The 20,533-nt window shown below is 46.6% G+C and overlaps 1 protein-coding gene across 1 annotated transcript in view; it reads left to right on the top strand.

The window, feature by feature from the left end:
* Positions 1 to 13,356: 13,356 nt before the first annotated feature.
* LOC123110903 (calcium-dependent protein kinase 27) overlaps positions 13,357 to 20,533 on the top strand; it is a 35,962-nt gene continuing 28,785 nt past the window's right edge. Inside the window, exons 1-5 of the mRNA XM_044531539.1 lie at positions 13,357 to 14,598; positions 14,666 to 14,809; positions 14,886 to 15,038; positions 15,118 to 15,233; positions 15,332 to 15,499. Coding sequence (XP_044387474.1) covers positions 13,662 to 14,598; positions 14,666 to 14,809; positions 14,886 to 15,038; positions 15,118 to 15,233; positions 15,332 to 15,499 — 1,518 coding nt within the window. The 5' untranslated portion in view covers positions 13,357 to 13,661. The remainder of the gene's footprint in view (positions 14,599 to 14,665; positions 14,810 to 14,885; positions 15,039 to 15,117; positions 15,234 to 15,331; positions 15,500 to 20,533) is intronic.

The following is a 20,533-nucleotide window of genomic DNA, read 5'->3' as shown; positions in this document are numbered from 1 at the left end:
ATAGATGATAACAAGTGCAACTCGTGTGTGTATTGTGCAGTTCTTGTGCTTCTGTCTTTGTGAATTTCTATGTTAATTGATGAACACACACTCTATTTTCATGTATGTATTTGTGGCTACCTCTACACTTTTGTCTTTCGTCAGACACCAGCATGTATATATTTTGTCAATTATCATCTCAAATTTCTAAATATTCTAAGAAGATTTGCACAACCTTACTTTTGGAGTTGCACATTGTACGACAGCTACTTGGCCTTGATACCTGTAAGGGTTACACATCCTACTAAAAAGGGTAGTTGGGGTGGAGTTGTCCACAGCCACGCCCACAACAATGCTCGGGGTCTGTCTGACACGTACAATGTGGCTGGGGTTAGTGGGTCATCCTACTAGGAAGGGTAGATGAGGGTGGGGGCGTCCACAACTGTACCCAAAATAGTGCTTGAGGTGTGACCGACAAATCTTTTATGGTTGGGGTAAGCAAGTCATCGGGGAGACCTCGGTCTGTGGAGCCGGAGCAATCACGTTATGGCCTCATCATGTCCCTTTTTGTCTTGGTGATGGAGGTGAAGCAATGTCGTCCTTGGGAAGCCGTGCAAAGTTGCACAACCATGCTTTTTAAGTTGCACATCGACCATTAGGGAGTTGGCTGGGGCAGATATCAAAGTTGCACATTGATACGTCCATTTTGCATCATGCTTTTATATTGATATTTATTGCATTATGGGCTGTTATTACACATTATGGTACAATACTTATGCCTTTTTTCTCTAGAGGGTACAATATGGTACAATATTTATTGCATTATGGAATATATAAAAAATATTGGACGAAGAAAAATACTAGAGGGTACCCACCAGGTGACCACAAGGGTGGGGGCACACCCTACCCCCTAGGCGCGCCTCCCTGGCTTGTGGGTCACCTGTCAGGCCCCCAGTGCCCATCTTCTACTATATGATGTCTTTTGACCTGGACAAAATCAGAAGGAAGCAGACTAAGGCATAGCCTAGTGGTGGGGAGGGGTTAATGCCTTCCCACCCACCCAGGTTCAAGGCATGGTACTTGCAAATTGTGTTTGTTGCACCAATTATACTATAGGGGGTTCCCTTACAGTCTTTCTATCAAAAAAATCAGAAGGAAGCTTTCGGGATGAAGCGCCGCCGTCTCGAGGCGGAACCTAGGCAGAACCAATCTAGGGCTCCGGCGGAGCTGTTCTGCTGGGAAAACTTCTCTCCCGGAGGGGGAAATCGAAGACATCGTCATCACCAACGATCCTCTCATCAAGAGGGGGTCAATCTCCATCAACATCTTCACCAACACCATCTCCTCTCCAAATCCTAGTTCATCTCTTGTATCCGATCTTTGTCTCAAAATTCAGATTGGTACATGTGGGTTGCTAGTAGTGTTGATTACTCCTTGTAGTTGATGCTAGTTGGTTTATTTGGTGGAAGTTCATATGGTCAGATCCTTAATGATAATTAATACTCCTCTGATTATGAACATGAATATGATTTATGAGTAGTTACGTTCGTTCCTAGGGACATGGAAGAAGTCTTGTTATAAGTAACCATGTGAATTTGGTATTCATTCAATATTTTGATGAGATGTATGTTGTCTTTCCTCTAGTGGTTTTATGTGAACGTTGACTACATGATACTTCACCATTATTTGGGCCTAGGGGAAGGCATTGGGAAGTAATAAGTAGATGATGGGTTGCTAGAGTGACAGAAGCTCCTAGTTTATGCGTTGCTTCATAAGGGGCTGATTTGGATCAAAATGTTTCATGCTATGGTTAGATTTATCATAATTCTTCTTTCGTAGTTGTGGATGCTTGAGAGAGAGGTTAATCATAAGTTGGAGGCTTGTCCAAGTAAGGACAGCACCCAAGCACCAGTCCACCCACATGTCAAATTATGAAAGTAATGAATGTGAATCATATGAGCATGATGAAAACTAGCTTGACAATAATTCCCATGTGTCCTAGGGAGCACTTTGCTTTTTATAAGAGTTTGTCCAGGCTTGTCCTTTGCTACAAAAAGGATTGGGCCACCTTGCCACACATTAGTTACACTTGTTACTTGTTACCTGTTACAAATTATCTTATCACAAAGCTATCTGTTACTGATAATTTTAGTGCTTGCAGAGAATACCTTCTGAAAACCGCTTGTCATTTCCTTATGCTCCTTGTTGGGTTCGACACTCTTATTGAAAGGACTACAGTAGATCCCCTATAGTTGTGGGTCATCAAGACTCATTTCTGGCGCCGTTGCCAGGGAGTAAAGTGCCTTTTGTAAGTGGAATTTGGTAAGGAAACATTTATATAGTGTGCTGAAATTTACTGTCACTTGTTACTTTGGAAAATAATCCTTTGAGGGGCTTGTTCGGGGTATCTTCACCCCGTCTGGAAGAACAAAGAGTTCCTCCTCAACCTACTCAACCTACTAAAACTATTTATTATGAAATTCCTTTGGGTATGATAGAGAAACTACTAGCTAATCCTTATGCAGGAGATGGAACACTACATCCTGATTTGCATCTAATCTATGTGGATGAAGTTTGTGGATTATTTAATCTTGCAGGTTTGCCTGAGGATGAGGCCAAGAAGAAGGTCTTCCCTTTATCTTTGAAGGAGAAGGCATTGACACGGTATAGGCTATGTGATGATATTGGATCATGGAACTACAACCGATTGAAATTGGAATTCCATCAGAAGTTTTATCCTATGCATCTGGTTCATTGTGATCGGAATTATATTTATAACTTTTGGCCTCGTGAAGGAGAAAGTATCGCTCAAGCTTGGGGGAGGCTTAAGTCAAAGTTATATTCATGACCCAATCATGAGCTCTGAAGAGAAATTATTATTCTGAATTTTTATGCTCGGCTTTCTCGTCATGATCAACCCAAGCTCGATACTTCTTGTGTATCGTTTATGAAGAATACTATTGAATTCAACTGGGATTTATTGGAAATAATTAAACACAACTCAGAAGATTGGGAACTCGACGAAGGTAAGGAGTCATGTATAAACCTTAATTTTGATTGTGTTAAATCTTTTATGGATACCGATGCTTTTCGTGAATTTAGCACTAAATATGGAGTTGACTCTGAGATTGTTGCTTCTTTCTGTGAATCATTTGCTACTCATGTTGATCTCCCTAAGGAGAAGTGGTTTAAATATCATCCTCCCGTTAAAGTGGAAGTAGTAGAAGCTATTAAACTTGAAGAATAAACTTTTACTTATAATGTTGATCATGTTATTACTACTGCTTATATTGAGAAATCACATTTCCCTGTTAGCATAAAGGAACATGCTAAAGCTTCACATGTGGTTCATAAGAGTTATACTAGAACACCTACACCCCCTGAACAAAATCAAGTTGAACCTAGTATTTCTATTGTTAAAGATCTCTTGGTTGATAATATTGATGGGCATGTTATTTATTTCTGTGATGAAGTTGCTAGAATTGCTAGACCCGATAATAAAGACAAACATAGACCTATAGTTGGCATGCTTGTTGTTTCTGTTAAAATAGGAGATCATTGTTATCATGGCTTATGTGCTTTGGGTACTAGTGTGAGTGCAAATCCCTTTACCTTATATCAAGAAATCATGAATGATATTGCACCTGCTGAGATAGATGAAATTGATGTTACTATTAAGCTTGCTAATAGAGATACTATATCACCAATTGGGATTGTAAGAGATGTCAAAGTTTTGTGTGGGAAAATAAATACCCTATTGATTTTCTTGTTCTTAGTTCCCTACAAGATGATTTTTTTCCCATTATATTTGGTAGACCTTTCTTAAACACTATCAATGCTAAGATAGATTACGAGAAAGAAACAGTTAGTGTAAGTTTTGAGGATGTGTCCCATGAGTTTAATTTCTCCAAATTTCATAGACACCCCCATGAAAACTAATTACCTAGTAAAGATGAAATTATTGGTCTTGCTTCTATTGTTGTGCCTCCTACTGATCCTTTAGAGCAATATTTACTAGACCATGAAAACGATATGTCTATGAACGAAAGAAGAGAAATAGATGAAATATTCTTTAAACAGACGCCTATTTTGAAGCACAATTTGCCTGTTGAGATTCTTGGGGATCCTCCTCCATCCAAGGGTGATCCTGTGTTCGGTCTTAAACAATTGCCTGATACTTTGTAATATGCTTATCTTGATGAAAAGAAGATATATCCTGTTATTATTAGTGCTAACCTTTCAGGGCATGAAGAAAAGAAACTATTGAAAACTCTGAAGAAGGATCATGCCGCTATTGCATATACTCTTGATGATCTTAAGGTCATTAGTCCTACTCTATGTCAGCATAAAATTAATATGGAGCCTGATGCTAAACCAGTTGTTGATCATCAGCGACGGTTTAATTCTAAGATGAAAGAAGTGGTAAGAAATGAAATATTTAAAGCTTCTGGAAGCAGGTATAATTTATCCTATTGCTGATAGCAGATGGGTAAGTCATATTCATTGTGTCCCTAAGAAGGGAGGTATTACCGTTCTTCCTAATGATAAAAATGAATTGATCCCACAAAGAATTGTGTCAACTTATAGAATGGTAATTGATTTTAGAAAATTAAACAAAGCTACTAGGAAATACCATTACCCTCTACCTTTTATTGATCAAATGCTAGAAAGACTATCCAAACATACACACTTTTGCTTTCTAGATGGTTATTCTGTTTTTTCTCAAATACATGTGTCACAAGAGGATCAAGAAACGACTACTTTTACATGCCCTTTTGGTACCTTTTCTTATAGATGTATGCCTTTTTGTTTATGCAATGCACCTGCTACCGTTCAAAGATCTATGACTGCTATATTCTTTGACTTTTGTGAAAAGATTTTTGAGGTTTTCATGGATGATTTCTCCGTTTATGGAACTTCTTTTGATGATTGCTTGAGCAACCTTGATCGAGTATTGCATAGATGCGAAGAAACTAATCTTGTCTTGAATTCAGAAAAGTGCCACTTTATGGTTAATGAAGGTATTGTCTTGGAGCATAAAATCTCCGAAAGAAGTATTGAAGTTGACAAAGCTAAAGTTGATGCTATTAAAAAAAAGCCGTGCCCTAGGGATGTCAAAGGTATAAGAAGTTTTCTTGGTCATGTTGGTTTCTTTAGGAGATTTATTGAAGACTTCTCTAAAATTTCTAGGCCTCTCACTAATCTCTTACAAAAAGATGTGCCATTTGTTTTTGATGATGATTGTGTAGAAGCATTTGAAATTCTTAAGAAAGCCTTGATTTCTGCACCTATTGTTCAACCACCTGTTTGGAACCTACCCTTTGAAATTATCTCTGATGCTAGTGATTATGTTGTTGGGTGCTATTCTAGGACAAAGAGTTGATAAGAAATTAAACATTATCCAACTAGTATATGGGACCTTTTCCTTCCTCTAATGGGTATACACATATTTTAGTTGTTGTTCATTATGTTACTAAGTGGGTAGAAACTATTCCAACTAGTAGTTCTGATCATAACACCTCTATTAAAATGCTTAAAGAAGTAATTTCCCCTAGGTTTGGAGTCCCTCGATATTTAAGACTGATGGTGGTTCACACTTTATTCATGGTGCTTTTCGTAAATTGCTTGCTGAGTATGATGTCAACCATAGAATTGCATCTCCGTATCATCCTCAGTCTAGTGGTCAAGTAGAATTGAGCAATAGAGAAATTAAATTGATCTTGCAAAAGACTGTTAATAGATATAGAAAGGATTGGTCTAAGAAACTTGATGACGCATTATGGGCTTATAGAACTGCTTAAAAAAACCTATGGGTATGTCTTCGTATAAAATGGTTTATGGAAAAGCATGTCACTTACCAATAGAACTAAAACATAAAGCTTATTGGGCAATTAAAGAGCTCAACTATGATTTCAAACTTGCTGGTGAGAAGAGGTTATTTGACATTAGCTCACTTGATAAATGGAGAACCCAGGCCTATGAGAATGCCAAGTTGATTAAAGAAAAAGTTAAAAGATGGCATGATAAAAGAATACAAAAGCGTGAATTCACTATAGGTGACCATGTCTTGCTATACAATTCTCGTTGAAGATTTTTTGCAGGAAAACATCTCTCTAAATGGGAAGGGCCTTACCATGTCGAGGAAGTATGTTGTTCTGATGCCATCAAGATCAGAAACACTTAAGGCAATAACCCGAAGGTGGTAACAGGCAAAGAATCAAGCATTACATCTCAGGTACTCCCATAAATGTTGAAACCAATTTGTTAATACCATAATCCCGGGGGAGTACATAAGGGAGACCTACGGTACATTTCATACTCCAAAAAGGAATAGGTATGTTGTACGGTAATTAAACCGACTCCAAAATTGTTCCAATAGCAATTTTACTCCATTCTAGAACATTTAAAAAATTAGGAAAATTAAAAGTAGTCCAAAAAGTGCACGAGGTGGCGGCAAGGCAAGGGGGCGTGCCGTACCCCCTGGGTGCGCCTCCCTGCCTTGTGTCCACCTCATGTGCTCTCCGGACTCTGTTTTCTTGTGGAATACTCCTTTTGGTCTGTAAAAATTCATTATATAATCTCCCGAAGGTTTTGACCTTCGTATCACGACAATATCCCTATTTTTTGTTTTGAGTTGTTTCTGGAGCAGATTTAGAGCAAGATGTCTTCGCAAGAGTCGATCGGGGAGAATCATGTCTCTCACCGACACCGGGCCCAAGAGCATACAGCGAAGCTGACCACTTCGGGCAGTCAATGGAGGAAGAGATGGAGGCCGACTTGAAAAGGGTGGATGCTATGCAGGACGACCAAGAAGCTACCTCTCGCCTTCAACCTAGAGCCATGCTGGAGGAACTTCAGAGCTCAGCAATACCTGATTTGGTTATCCCTCCCAAATGCTAGATTTCTCTCTTATGAAAACATGAAAAAGAGTGTTCTTTTTCCCCCGCAGCTAGGAAACATCTATGGGTGATTGGAGCGCTAGCCGTCACGAGAAAACTTTGCAAGGAAATAATCAATCTTAAGCAGCAAAATAATAAGCTCGAGGAGGAGAATCGCATTCTAAGGGGCATCATAGCCAAGAATATCACATCAACACCTCCGAAGAAAGAGATCTAAATACATGGATATGGGAACTCCCTTAGGCTTGTGCCGAGCTTGGGCAAGGTGTCCCGGTATCGTATCACCATTGTATCTTTACCTTTATCCTTTTTCTTAGTTCGATCCTTTTGGTTATATCTTGGTTTAGTAGAATAAAGTTTTTGGTATGATCTAGCCTTGATTTTTTGCTTTATGTTCCCTCTATGTAACCGAGTTCGAGAGTTATATAATAAAGAGTAGTTTTGAGTTGAGGGCTTTGCTTCCTTGCTATGATCTTGAGAAAAATAAATAAGGAGAAGAATCGAATAAAAGAAGTAAAAGACTATATAATGATCTTATGGATAGTGATGACTTCACATATAAAGAGTATGATGATTTTTTTTAAGATTTGAGAAACATAGTTTTGGTCATTGTTGCAATTAATATGAAGTAATTAAGAAAGAGGGGTTTCACATATAAAAATATTATCTTGGACATCTTTTGTGATTATGAGCACTCATTAGAATATTATATGCTAAAAGATTGATGTTGGACAAAGAAGACAACATAATGAGTTATGTTTTCCTATATCCAAATAGAAGTTATATTGCCATGGATCCTCCAACATGTTGAGTTTTCCTTTCCCTCTTATGCTAGCCAAATCTTTTGCACCAAGTAGAGATAGTACTTGTGCATCCAAACATCCCTTAAACTAGTTTTGCCATGAGAGTCCACTATACCTACCTATGGATTGAGTAAGATCCTTCAAGTAAGTTGTCATCAATGTGAGCAATAAACATTTCTCTCTAAATATATATGAGTGTGAGGAAAATAAAATTTATATGAACGTGTGATATGGAAGAAATAAAAGGGATGGACTACATAATAAAGTTCTTTATCACAAGCGGCAATATAAAGTGATGTTCTTTTGCATTAAGATTTTTTGCATCCCACCATAAAAGCGCATGAAAACCTCTGCTTCCCTCTGTGAAGGGCCTATCTTTTACTTTTACTTTCTACCCTTATACAAGATTCATGGTGATCTTCACCTTTCCTTTTTACACTTTTTCCTTTTGGCAAGCACTACATGTTGGGGAAGATCCAGATAAATATATCCACTCGGATGTAGGTTATCATAAAGTATTGTTGTTAACATTACCCTGGTGGTAAACGGTTGGGAGGCGAAACTATAAGCCCCTATCTTTCTCTGTGTCCGACTGAGGCTTTGAACTCATAAGTATCGCGTGAGTGTTAGCAATTATGAAAGACTAAGAGATGGTTGAGTATGTGGACTTGCTATACAAAAGCTCTTACATTGACTCTTTCCGATGTTATGATAAATTTCAGTTGCTTTAGTGACTAAGATCGCAGTTTATTAGTTTTCAGTAAACTTTCTGGTTCATACTTTACCTTGTGAATGATTTGTCACTTTAGCATAAGAAATTATATGTCAATATATATTGTTGTTCTAAAGATGATCGTGGTGCCCTCATGTCCGTATTTTATTTTATCGACACATCCATCTCTAAACATGTGGACATATTTATCAATTTTGGCTTTCGCTTGAGGACAAGCGAGGTCTAAGCTTGCGGGAGTTGATACATCCATTTTGCATCATGCTTTTATATTGATATTTATTGCATTATGGGCTGTTATTACACATTATGGTACAATACTTATGCCTTTTCTCTCTTATTTTACAAGGTTTACATGAAGAGGGAAAATGCCAGCAGCTGGAATTCTGGACTGGAAAGGGTGCAAATCTGAGAGACCTATTCTGCACAACTCCGAAAGTCCTGGAAATTTACGGAGAATTTTTTTGGAATATATAAAAAATATTGGGCGAAGAAAATACGAGAGGGACCCACCAGGTGACCACAAGGGTGGGAGGCGCGCCCTACCCCCTGGGCGCTCCTCCCTGGCTTGTGGGCCACCTATCAGGCCCACGGTGCCCATCTTCTGCTATATGAAAACTTTTGACCTGGAAAAAATAAGAAGGAAGCTTTCGGGATGAAGCTTCGCCGTCTCGACGCAGAACCTGGTCAGAAGCAATCTAGGGCTCCCGCAGAGCTGTTCTTCCGAGGAAACTTCCCTCTCGGAGGGGGAAATCAAAGCCAGCGTCATCACCAACGATCCTCTCATCGAGAGGGGTTCAATCTCCATCAATATCTTCACCAGCACCATCTCCTCTCCAAACCATAGTTCATCTCTTGCATCCGATCTTTGTCTCAAAACCTCATATTGGTACCTGTGGGTTGCTAGTAGTGTTGATTACTCCTTGTAGTTGATGTTAGTTGGTATATTTGGTGGAAGATCATATGTTCAGATCCTTAATGATAATTAATACTCCTTTGATTATGAACATGAATATGCTTTGTGAGTAGTTATGTTCATTCCTGAGGACATGGGAGAAGTCTTGTTATAGGTAATCATGTGAATTTGGTATTCGTTCGATATTTTGATGAGATGTATGTTGTATTTCCTCTAGTGGTGTTATGTGAACGTCAACTACATGGCACTTCACCATGATTTGGGCCTAGAGTGACAGAAGCTTAAACCCTATTGTATGCGTCGCTTTGTAAGGGGCTGATTTGGATCCATATGTTTCATGCTATGGTTAGATTTATCTTAATTCTTCTTTCGTAGTAGCGGATGCTTGCGAGGGAGGTTAATCATAAGTGGGAGGCTTGTCTAAGTAAGGACAACACCCAAGCACTAGTCCACCCACATGTCAAATTATCAAAGTAACGAATGTGAATCATATGAGCATGATGAAAACTAGCTTGACAATATTTCTCATGTGTCCTCGGGAGCGCTTTGCTTTATATAAGAGTTTGTCCAGGCTTGTCCTTTGCTACAAAAAGGATTGGGCCACCTTGCTGCACGTTAGTTACACTTGTTACTTGTTACCAGTTATGAATTATCGTATAACAAAACTATCTGTTACCGATAATTTCAGTGCTTGAAAAGAATACCTTGCTGAAAACCGCTTGTCATTTCCTTTTTCTCCTCGTTGGGTTCGACACTCTTACCAATCGACAGGACTATAATAGGTCCCCTATACTTGTGGGTCATCACACATCCTACTAGTAGGGGTAGCTAGGGCGGGGTGTCCATGGGTAAGGAAAAAGTTACACATCATTTGTTAGACAGTTGGCCATTGCAGCAGATGAAATTACAAATCTCAATAGCAGGGGGTTGTTAGGGGTGCTGAAACTGCACTTCCACAAAGTAGGAGGAAAGTTGCTTGGCCCTGGTGCTTGAAGATATTTGCCGCCACTCGCTGCCTAGCACCACAACATCTCGTGTGTGCATTGTTTACTCAAGTTTAGTTAGACGTGTAAAGTTCGATCAACTACTACTTAAAATTGGAATCATGCCGATGCTACAAGTAGTCCACATCATGTTGCAAGGATGTCAAACACTCGACTGAGGCAACAACCAATGTCGCACATCGAGTGGTAAGTAGTTGGTCGGGACAACAGACGTAGTTACACATCTCACTGATAAGAGTAGTTGAAGTGGTGAAAATCACATATCCACGAGGTAATGACGATAAGTTGCACAACCATCCTTTCAGAGTTGAAAATCGACTATTAGGGACTTGGCTTGGGAATCTACCGAAGTTACACATCCTACTAGTAGGGTGTTGGGACGGGGTGTCCATGAGTAAGATGAAAGCCACACATCGACTATCACGCAGTTGCACACTCTCGTTGACATAATCACACTCGTATGACTATGTAGTTGCATACTCTCGTCCGCATATTTGCACATGCATGACATCGAGAGGTGCATGCATGCGTCAGCATAGTCACACACATGTGACCATGAAGGTGCACACTCTCGTCGTCATAGTAGCTCATGCACGATTGCGGGAGTTGCAGATGAAAAGCGACATAGTCGCACACACAGGACCACAGAGTTGCACTCACATCGATGTTGTACCTCACACACGAATGTGGAGTTGCACACTCTTGTCGGCATAGTAGCACACATGTGGTCGTAGAGTTGCACAATCTCGTTCGCAGAGTCGCACACGCACAACCACATAGGTGCTCATGAGCGTCAGTATAGTTGCACAGCGCGCCAATGAAAGTGCACACTCTCGTCGGCATAGTAGCTCACACACGACTGCGTGAGTTGCACACGCACGGTGGCATAGTCGCAAGTACATGACCACAGAGCTACACACTATCGTCAACATAGTAGCTCATGCATGGCCGCCGAGTTGCACTCTCATCGACATAGTCACACACACGAGGCCGCAGAGTTGCACATTATTTGTGCATAGTCGCACACGCACGACCATAGAGATGCACACTCTCATTGGCTTAGTGGATCACGCACGGCCGTGAAGTTGCATACTCTTGTCGGCATTGTCACACACACGTGGCAGCGGGGTTCCACATGTTGGGAATAGTAGAAAACAAAAACGTAGTAGAACACGGGACAATGGGAGTTGCACACATGTGGCGGCATAGTCGCACATGCACGGCCACAGAGTTGCACACTCTCGTCGGCGTAGAACCTCATCTATGACCGCGGATTTATACACTCTCGTTGGCATAGTCGCACATGCGTGACACCGGAGTTGCACAATCCTGCTCGCATTGTTGCACACACACGAGTGCAGAGTTGGCATAAGACACCACTCTCTTTCCCGCGGGAGTTGCACACTCTCGCCAGGTAGTAGTTTACATAACATTATGGGAGTTGCACCCGAGTGACAACATAGTCGAACACACATGACCATGAAGTTGCAAACTCTCATTGGCGTAGTAGCTCACGGATGGCCGCGGAGTTGCACACTCTCGTCGGCATAATCGCACATGTGTGTCCGCGAAGTTGCACACTCTTGTTCGCATAGTTGCACATATACTGCTGCGGTAGGTTCGCACGCACGACCTTGGAGTTCACACTCTCGATGGCATAGTCGCCACGGAGTTGCACAATCTCATCCACATAGTCGCACATGAATTATTGTGGGAGGTGCTCATGCCCGGCCATAGAGTTGCACACTCTCGTCAGCATCATCGCACACACACTGCTGCGGGAGTTGCACATGCACAATCGGGTATTTGCTCACACGCGACTACGGAGTTGCACACCCTGGCCGACATAGTTGCTGCCACATAGACTGCGGGCTTGCACACTCTTTAGGATAGTCCCTCACGCGTGGCTGTGGGGGCTGCACACGCGCAATGACTACTAGGCAGTTGGCCAGGGTAGTTAGCCGAGACAGCAAACAAAATTGCATATTTCATTGTCGGGGAGTAGTATGGGGTGGTGCCATCAGCGAAAACTGCATGTCCATGGTTAGAGAGAAAAGTTACACGTCAACAGTTAAACAGTTGCACCAAACGAAGACTAAAAATTGCACACAAAAAAGTTTGTCGAAATATACCTATGCGGGATCTAGTTGCGAAGAGCGAGTCACGAGGGTTCCAACGATGAAAATAAATCTTAATTCCGATACACGGTTTAAAATTATGACTTTTTAAAATTTGAAAACTCGAATTACTTACGTTCACACCTGTTCACATGGATACTTTTGTAATACTTTTTCTACTTCCCCGTTCCAAAATATAAGACGGTTTTTTACACTACAATAGTGTCAAGAGACATTTTACATTTCAGGACGGACAGAGTAATATATGAATTAGTAGAATTCTTTTCTTATATCAATTAGAGGGGACAAATTATTACCTTTTATAGATTAGGGGATCAAATTTTTCTATTTTAGGCCGGCGGCTTGGAAGGACTAGCGAGCAATCGGCCGCTCGCTAGAGTTGTCCTTGATTAATGAAGAAGGACATGGACGCGGATGTTTGGTCTATGGGTATATACGTATCCTATATGGATTTTTTTTAGTAATTCAACAAAAAATCAAAAATTTCTGAAATTATTTTTAAAATAAGCTTACCTTTCATTATAATCGTGAGAAAAGTTCAAAAAAAAAATTCCTCTTTGACTTCTTAAAAAACACAAATTCTTGGTCAAAATAGCATGAATAGTGACCTACAATAGCAAATAGATTTTGTCTTTTTCACTATGATGTCAATGTTGGTTTTTTTTAATTTAAATACTAGTGCACAAGAAAGTTAAGTTTATTCTAAAAATAGTTCTTAACTATTTTAGATTTTTGTTTAATTATTAAAAAAAATCTCTATATAGGATGTATATACAACCAAGAAGCAAAGTGTATTTCGCACAAGGACATACAATGACAGCAAGACGCAAATATGAGCAAACTCGTCGCGCGCTCACACCAATCACACGCGCCTTATCACAGTTGAGTTGTTAACCACATCCTCCCTCATTTCCCTCCAAAATTAGTGTTTTTCGTGCTACCACTCTGTTTCTTTCTCCTCTCACTTTCCAATTTTAGCTCCTGTTTGTTCCCCGGCTATCTTCTCCCCCGAACCGACACCACCAATAACCCACGCCTCTCCGTTTCCGACGTCGGTCGTTGTTTCCCGGCGGAACGCGCCCCGTTCCGCCGCCGCTGCCGTGGCCATGCCACTCATACAGCGGAGGACAGACCCTGTGCTCTGATCGCCGTCGTCATCGTTCGCCGCCGCTGCCGCCGCAGCACGCGCCCGATGGGCAACGTCTGCGTCGGCCCGCGCCGCAGCTTCGCCAAGAAAGGCTTCTTCAGCACCATCTCCGGCTCCATTTGGCGCAACCGCTCCGCCGCTCCCTCGAGTAGCCCCTCCGAGCCTACCACCACCTCCCGCTCCGTCCCCGTTGTACAGCCCACCGCCTCCGCTCCTCCCCCAGAGGTCAAGCCGCCTGCGCCTGAGCCAACCCCTACGGCCCCTCCAGCTCCCATCGTCATCTCCGAACCGGCGATACCGCCCCCCCAACAGCACCCTCAGCCAGCGGAGAAAGAGGCCAATACCCCTTCTCCTCCTCCTCCGTTGGAGCAGCAGCCGTCATCGCAGCCGGCTCAGCCGCAGCCGAGACAGCAGTCGCAGCCCAAAAAGCCGTCGGGGCACATCAAGCGCATCTCGAGCGCCGGGCTGCAGGTGCAGTCGGTCCTCCGGCGTAAGACCGACAACCTCAAGGACAAATACAGCCTCGGCCGGAAGCTGGGGCAGGGGCAGTTCGGCACGACGTACCTGTGCGTGGACAAGGCAACTGGTCTGGAGTACGCGTGCAAGTCCATCGCCAAGCGGAAGCTCATCACCGACGAGGACGTCGAGGACGTGCGGCGGGAGATCCAGATCATGCACCACCTCGCCGGCCACCCGAACATTATCTCCATCCGGGGAGCCTATGAGGACGCGGTGGCGGTGCACGTCGTGATGGAGCTGTGCGCCGGCGGGGAGCTGTTCGACCGGATCGTGCGCAGGGGGCACTACACCGAGCGGCAGGCTGCCGAGCTCGCCCGTGTCATCGTGGCCGTCGTGGAGTCGTGCCACTCGCTGGGCGTAATGCACCGCGACCTCAAGCCTGAGAACTTCCTCTTCGTGGGCAATGAGGAGGACGCGGCGCTCAAGACCATCGACTTCGGCCTCTCCATGTTCTTCCGACCAGGTAAACCTCCATGAATACAATTGACCTCCAGCCTGAGAAGTGAGCTGACGCAGGAATTTTGGTGCAGGCGAGATGTTCAGCGACGTTGTGGGGAGCCCGTACTACGTGGCGCCGGAGGTGCTCAAGAAGAGCTACAGCCAGGAGGCTGACGTGTGGAGCGCTGGCGTCATCGTATACATCCTGCTCTGCGGCGTGCCTCCATTCTGGGCAGGTAGACTCATGTCATGCCGGTGACATATGCAGCTCTGAAACCGCGGCACAACATGCTTTTTTGCCATGGATTGCAGAGACAGAACAGGGGATATTCGAGCAGGTGCTGAAGGGTACGCTGGACTTCGAGTCGGACCCGTGGCCCAGCGTGTCGGAGGGCGCCAAGGACCTGCTCCGGAAGGTGCTCGTCAGGGACCCCAAGAAGCGGCTCACCGCGCACCAAGTCCTCTGTCAGTCCGCTCGCCGCCGTCGCGTTGCACTTACACCTAGACCTACTGACATCTTGCAAATGTTCTCTGCTGCATGCAGGCCACCCGTGGCTGCAGATGAGCGGAGAGGCACCCGACAAGCCGCTCGACTCGGCGGTTCTCTCGCGCCTGAAGCAGTTCTCGGCGATGAACAAGCTCAGGAAGATGGCATTGAGAGTGAGCACCGGTTTCATTGCCGTCATCTACGCTAGTATAAGGCCACCGTATCCATATGAGTCTGGGAATTGAGGAGAGTTGTGGCTGCGCGCCTGCAGGTGATTGCCGAGAACTTATCAGAGGAGGAGATTGCAGGGCTCAAGGAGATGTTCAAGATGATGGACACCGACAATAGCGGGCAGATCAACTATGAGGAGCTCAAGGCTGGGCTGGAGAGGGTGGGCGCCAACATGAAGGAGTCGGAGATATCTCAGCTCATGCAGGCTGTAAGCTTCCTCCCCTCACATCTTGACATATATCGTTCTAAAACCCTTTTTTACTAAAAAAAATAACTAGCCAATCCCCGGGCTGGGCTTGCGAAAGACCAAGCGTTTACTATAACACAAGCCCGTCAATAAAGCCCAAGGCCCGACCCAAAGCCGGTTGGTTGCGACGGAATCATCACTGTAGTAGAACATTCGGCAACCTAAAAAGGTGGTCGGCAAGCAAGGTTCAAATAAAAGAACAACAACATATATTCAACAGGCATGTATTCACGGTTCAACAAGCATATGCATCACACAACTGTTCTAAGTGCAAACACAAAATCATAACATTATCCCACACACATAAACTTGAAGTCTTGAACACCATAACAAGTTAAAACAACTATATGCAGCCAAATTTCAAGTTGCAACACAAGCATACCCGGTACAAGTTCAATCTCAGCACTACAGGCTTGATGTCTACCTCATCCACATTATAAAACAAAAGTAGCTCAAATATTGTCAATACGCACATCGAAGTTCCCATCTATCTTAGAAGTTTTTGTGTTCACAACCATTAAAATATCAAACTTCACGACCATCAGCCTCCAACCTCAGTAGCTAGTTACAAGACCACACATTTGCACCAGTTTCAAGATACAATATTTAGGAGATGAAATTTAGTTAGTACAAAAATATAAACATGTTAACAAACAATAAGTTATAGCATTTAATGTAGTAGTTACTAGTTAATTAAGAAAATAATTGCTCGTCAACTTTAGAAGGGACCTTTTGGGGAAAGAAAAGGAACGCTCATGTACTCGCCCACGCTCCTGCGGCGCGCCACCCCGGCGCCCGCAGCCACCACCGCCGCCGCCGCCACCGCCCAGGTCCGCCCCCAGGCCGGATCCCCGCCGACGCCGCCCTTCCCTCCTGGTTTCTCCGCCCGGTGTGCGGCCGCGGCGGGCTCGGGCCCCCTCTGCCTGCCGCATCTGGAGGTCGGCTCTCCGGATCTTGCATCGCCGCTGCGCCTGCCTGCTGCCTCAGGCTCGTCCTTCGCCGCCGACTCCCATCCGGAGGATGCTATGGTGGACTGTGGTGCGTCGCCTCGGCCACGCGCTGTCAGATTCGCCATCAATGCGGTCGTGCTGGACTCCACTCCACCACCCTCCATTCATGGCGCACACCGGCCATGCCTCAAGACGGCGCCTGCAGGAGCTTTCAAGACCGGCCGGCGGGTGGCCGGGACGTCCCGTCGCTCCAGCCCAGCGCCAAGCTCGAGCCCTGTGCCCCCCGCGTCTTCCAGCGACAGCTCGATGGAGGGTTGGCAGATCGTAAAGCCACCATACTGGTGGAGAGCGCTCCCCAACCACCAGTATTCAAGGTGCAGGAGGGCCCTGGCTTCTTTTTCCCCTCCTGGTCGCGGCTCCTTCATCAAGCACAAGTATCACACTTGCCACCGCTGCTTGGACAAGGGCCACTGCAAGGCGGACTGTCGGAATCCGTTCAAGTGCCGCGCGTGTCGGGGGTGCGGTCACCGCGCCAAGGACTGCACGGCCTCGCCTCCCTCTTCGAGAAGCCCAGCGCCCGCCCCGATCGCTTCCTTGGTCCCGTCGCCGACCCTGCTACGTCGCGCTCCGGTGATGCCGCGCGTGGGTGACCCCGCTCTGCGTCCAGAGGAGGCGCATGTCGTCATCACCTCCACGCCTGCTATGGAGGACAGTGCGGCCACTCTGTCCAACCTGGGCGCGGTGGTGTGGCTTGGAGGCAACCAGCCCCGCGTTGACGCGGCGGAGATAAGGAGCGCCATCGCCACCAAGTTTGTCATCAATCGCAACTACATCAAAGTGGTGCCGCACTTTCCGGAAGACTTCTTCGTCCTCTTCACCTTCCAGCACCACCGTGACCTGCTCACGGCGTCACCGGGGCAGTTCAGCTACGACGGCCTCGACATTCATGCTGCTAAGTGGCGTCTCGAGGCACATGCGGACTCGGTGGAAGCGTTCTACCACGTCCACCTCTGCATTGAGAACCTCCCGCTCAATGCCTGGTGCGACGAGGTGGCCACCCAGGTCCTCGGCCCCGACACCTTCCTCCACTACTTCGATGTGGAAACCGTGCGCCGGGAGGACGCCTCCACGTTCAACCTTTGGGCGTGGTCGGCCAACCCCTCTGTCATCCCCAAGGTCCTCCGCCTCACTGTCACCGGCAAGCAGCCGGCGGGCTACTCCTCGGGCCCGAGTGCCGCTGTGGGCAGGCATGCTCTGAAGAGGCGGGTCCTGGTGCACCTCACCATGGTGGAGGATTTCACCCCTGGTGCCAACGGCGACATCCCCAGCCGGCCACGCTCATCGCATCCTCTCACCTGGCGGAAGGGATACATCGACGGCGAGTCCAGGATGCGCGACAGCTCGGAGATGGCTGGACGGCGCAGAGATGAGGACCACGACCGCGACCGCGACCGCACGGACGATGATCGTGACCGTGGGCGTAGGGGCCGTGAAGATCGACCCTCCTCCTGACGGGAACGCATCTTCCGCAGCAGGTCTCGCGCCCCGAAGCGGCGCGACGATGACAACCGCCGTGACCACCGCGGCGGCCACCGCGATGACAGAGACGACCGCCGGGAGGGTGGCCGTGACGGAAGACGTAGGGGGCTCGGCGCAGCTACCCCTGACGCTCGCTCCATCGACCTTAGGCGGGTTCAGCGCCTCCCGGATGGCTCGGTCCTTCCTGCCTCCGGCCGGCGTGGCCGCCGTCGTCCTGCTGACTGCGTGTCTAGGGTGGGGCGCTCCGGTGCTGCTGCTAGCCCAGTCACTGAAGAAACCCGCGGCCGCTCCCCGCCACCTTCCCCGCGCACCACCTCCCGCGACATCGCGGTGGCCGGCTCCTCCCTTGCTGATGCTTCCTGGCTACGGTGGGTCGCCCCCTGCTTTGGGCTCATGGCGCGACAAGCTTCGATTCGCCCCGCATCACCGGAGACGCAGCTGGCTTCCCCCCGCTCATTGGGAAGCAATGTCATTGAGGTGCAGCCACCCACTTCCCCCCGCACAACGGGACGTGACGTCATCCATCTGCAGCCGTCCTCCTCTCCTAGCAGCTGGCAGCCCCGCCAGGCTGCCCCCTCGCCGACCGTGGAGCCTGAGCCGGTCACACCCATCCACATCCCGATGTCAAGCCCGCCTGGGAGCCAGGCAGCGTCCGATGTGCACTCCCCGCTGTTTGTGGCTCGCCAGCCACCCCTGCTTCCTGCACCTAGCTCCACGGCTCCAAGACGGCCCGCGGCGCGACGGAAGACGCTGGCAGGCGTTTCGGGCTTCAACCTGAGCAGGCGTAGTCCGCGTCTTCAGACCAAGAAGAGGGCGATGCCGGTTGCACAGATGGCAGAGAGGCTGCTCTGCCAACGCATGGGCATCATCGACGAGGGCCAGCAGGTTACCGAAGAGGCCATCGGCAAGTTCGTCGCCATGTTCCAGGGGAGGCTGCCGGACATCACAATTTCTGCTCTTAGAGCCCTGTTCAACCTCGACTGCGACCTGGCGCAGGCAGTTGAAGATGCGCTTGTGGAGCATGGTGGTGAAGCTGGACCGGACCTGCAGCGGCCTGGAGAGGAGGTCGCCGAGGAGGCGGCGTAAGCTGGACGAGGCCAGCCACTGTGGTCGTACTCTGTTTCCAATGATAGCTACAACCCTTAGAGTGTTCGCCTGTTTGCTGCTGGTCCTGGTGATCGCTGCTACCTGCCCTGGTGAGGCCTACGTACACGTTTGTTTGCTGCTGTCAAGTAATTCTGCTCTCGTGACGCTTCCATGTGTTCCTGATGCTAGTTCTGCCAAGCTTGACCATGTTGTAATCTGCTATCTGCTGTCAAGTATTTCTTCTCTAGTGACGCTCCCACGTGTTCCTGATGCTAGTTCTGCCAAGCTTGGCCATGGTGTAATCTGCTATCAATTATGTTAGACCAAAACTTGAGTATTTTGTGCTGGAATGTCCGAGGTTTGAACTGTCCTGATCGCCGCGCCACCATCCATGAGACCATCACCGCCACTCCGTGTCACGTTGTGTGTCTCCAGGACACCAAGCTCCAGAACGTTGACCCGTTCATTGCTTCTTTTCTAGGGGGACATCGGTTAAAGAGTTTTGCTCAACGCCTGTCTGTTGGCACTCGAGGCGGAATCCTTCTTCTCTGGGACGAAAATTTTGTCAAAATCCAAGATGTAAACATTGGTGCTTTCTTCCTCTCAGCCAAAGTCTCCCTATCCTCGTCGGGTGAATCCTTCAAGCTCACAACCGTGTACGACCCGACGAGAAGCAGCCTTAAAGACGGCTTCTTCCAAGAATTGGTCAGCGAGAAGCCCCACCCTGGCGAAAGGTGGTTGGTTAATGGGGATTTTAATCAAATTTACCGCGCGAGAGACAAGAACCATGCGAATGTTGACCGAAGTCGCATCGTTCGCTTTCGTAACGCCCTCAATGCGTGCGAGCTAAAAGAGATACATCTTCAAAACAGGAAGTTTACATGGAGTAATGAGCGAAATGACCCAACCTTAAGCAAGCTAGATTCCTTTTTCCGCAATGAAGAATGGGACCTGCACTTTGGCACGCACCTCCTACATGCTCTCTCCTCGTCGCTCTCCGACCATTGCCCTCTCCTCCTCGCAAATGACAAAGGGCCACCGAGGACCAAATCATTCCGCTTTGAAAACTTTTGGATCAAGATGCCCAGATTCAAGGAGGTCGTCAACAGTGCATGGAACCAAGAGGTGAACCATGTAGATCCTTACCACGTCCTCTTCCACAAGATGAAGAAGACAAGTCAGGTGCTTAGGAAATGGAGCAAGACAATATTTGCGCATTCGAAGGTACAAACACATATGGCCCTAGAGGTCATTCTCCGTCTGGATGTGGCCCAAGAATGCCGTCCTTTGAGTGCAGAGGAGCTGGATATTCGTAGGAGGCTCAAGCGCAAGGTGGTTAGCTTGTCCGTGCTCGAGCGTGCGCGGAAAAGGCAATGCTCGAGAATTACCAATCTCAAAGATGGAGATGCCAACACTTGTT

Source organism: Triticum aestivum, chromosome 5B (genome assembly GCF_018294505.1).
Source record: "Triticum aestivum cultivar Chinese Spring chromosome 5B, IWGSC CS RefSeq v2.1, whole genome shotgun sequence".
In the NCBI taxonomy this organism is placed as follows: domain Eukaryota; kingdom Viridiplantae; phylum Streptophyta; class Magnoliopsida; order Poales; family Poaceae; genus Triticum; species Triticum aestivum.
Note: the sequence above shows the minus strand (reverse complement) of the source record. Positions and strands in the feature narration are given on the sequence as shown.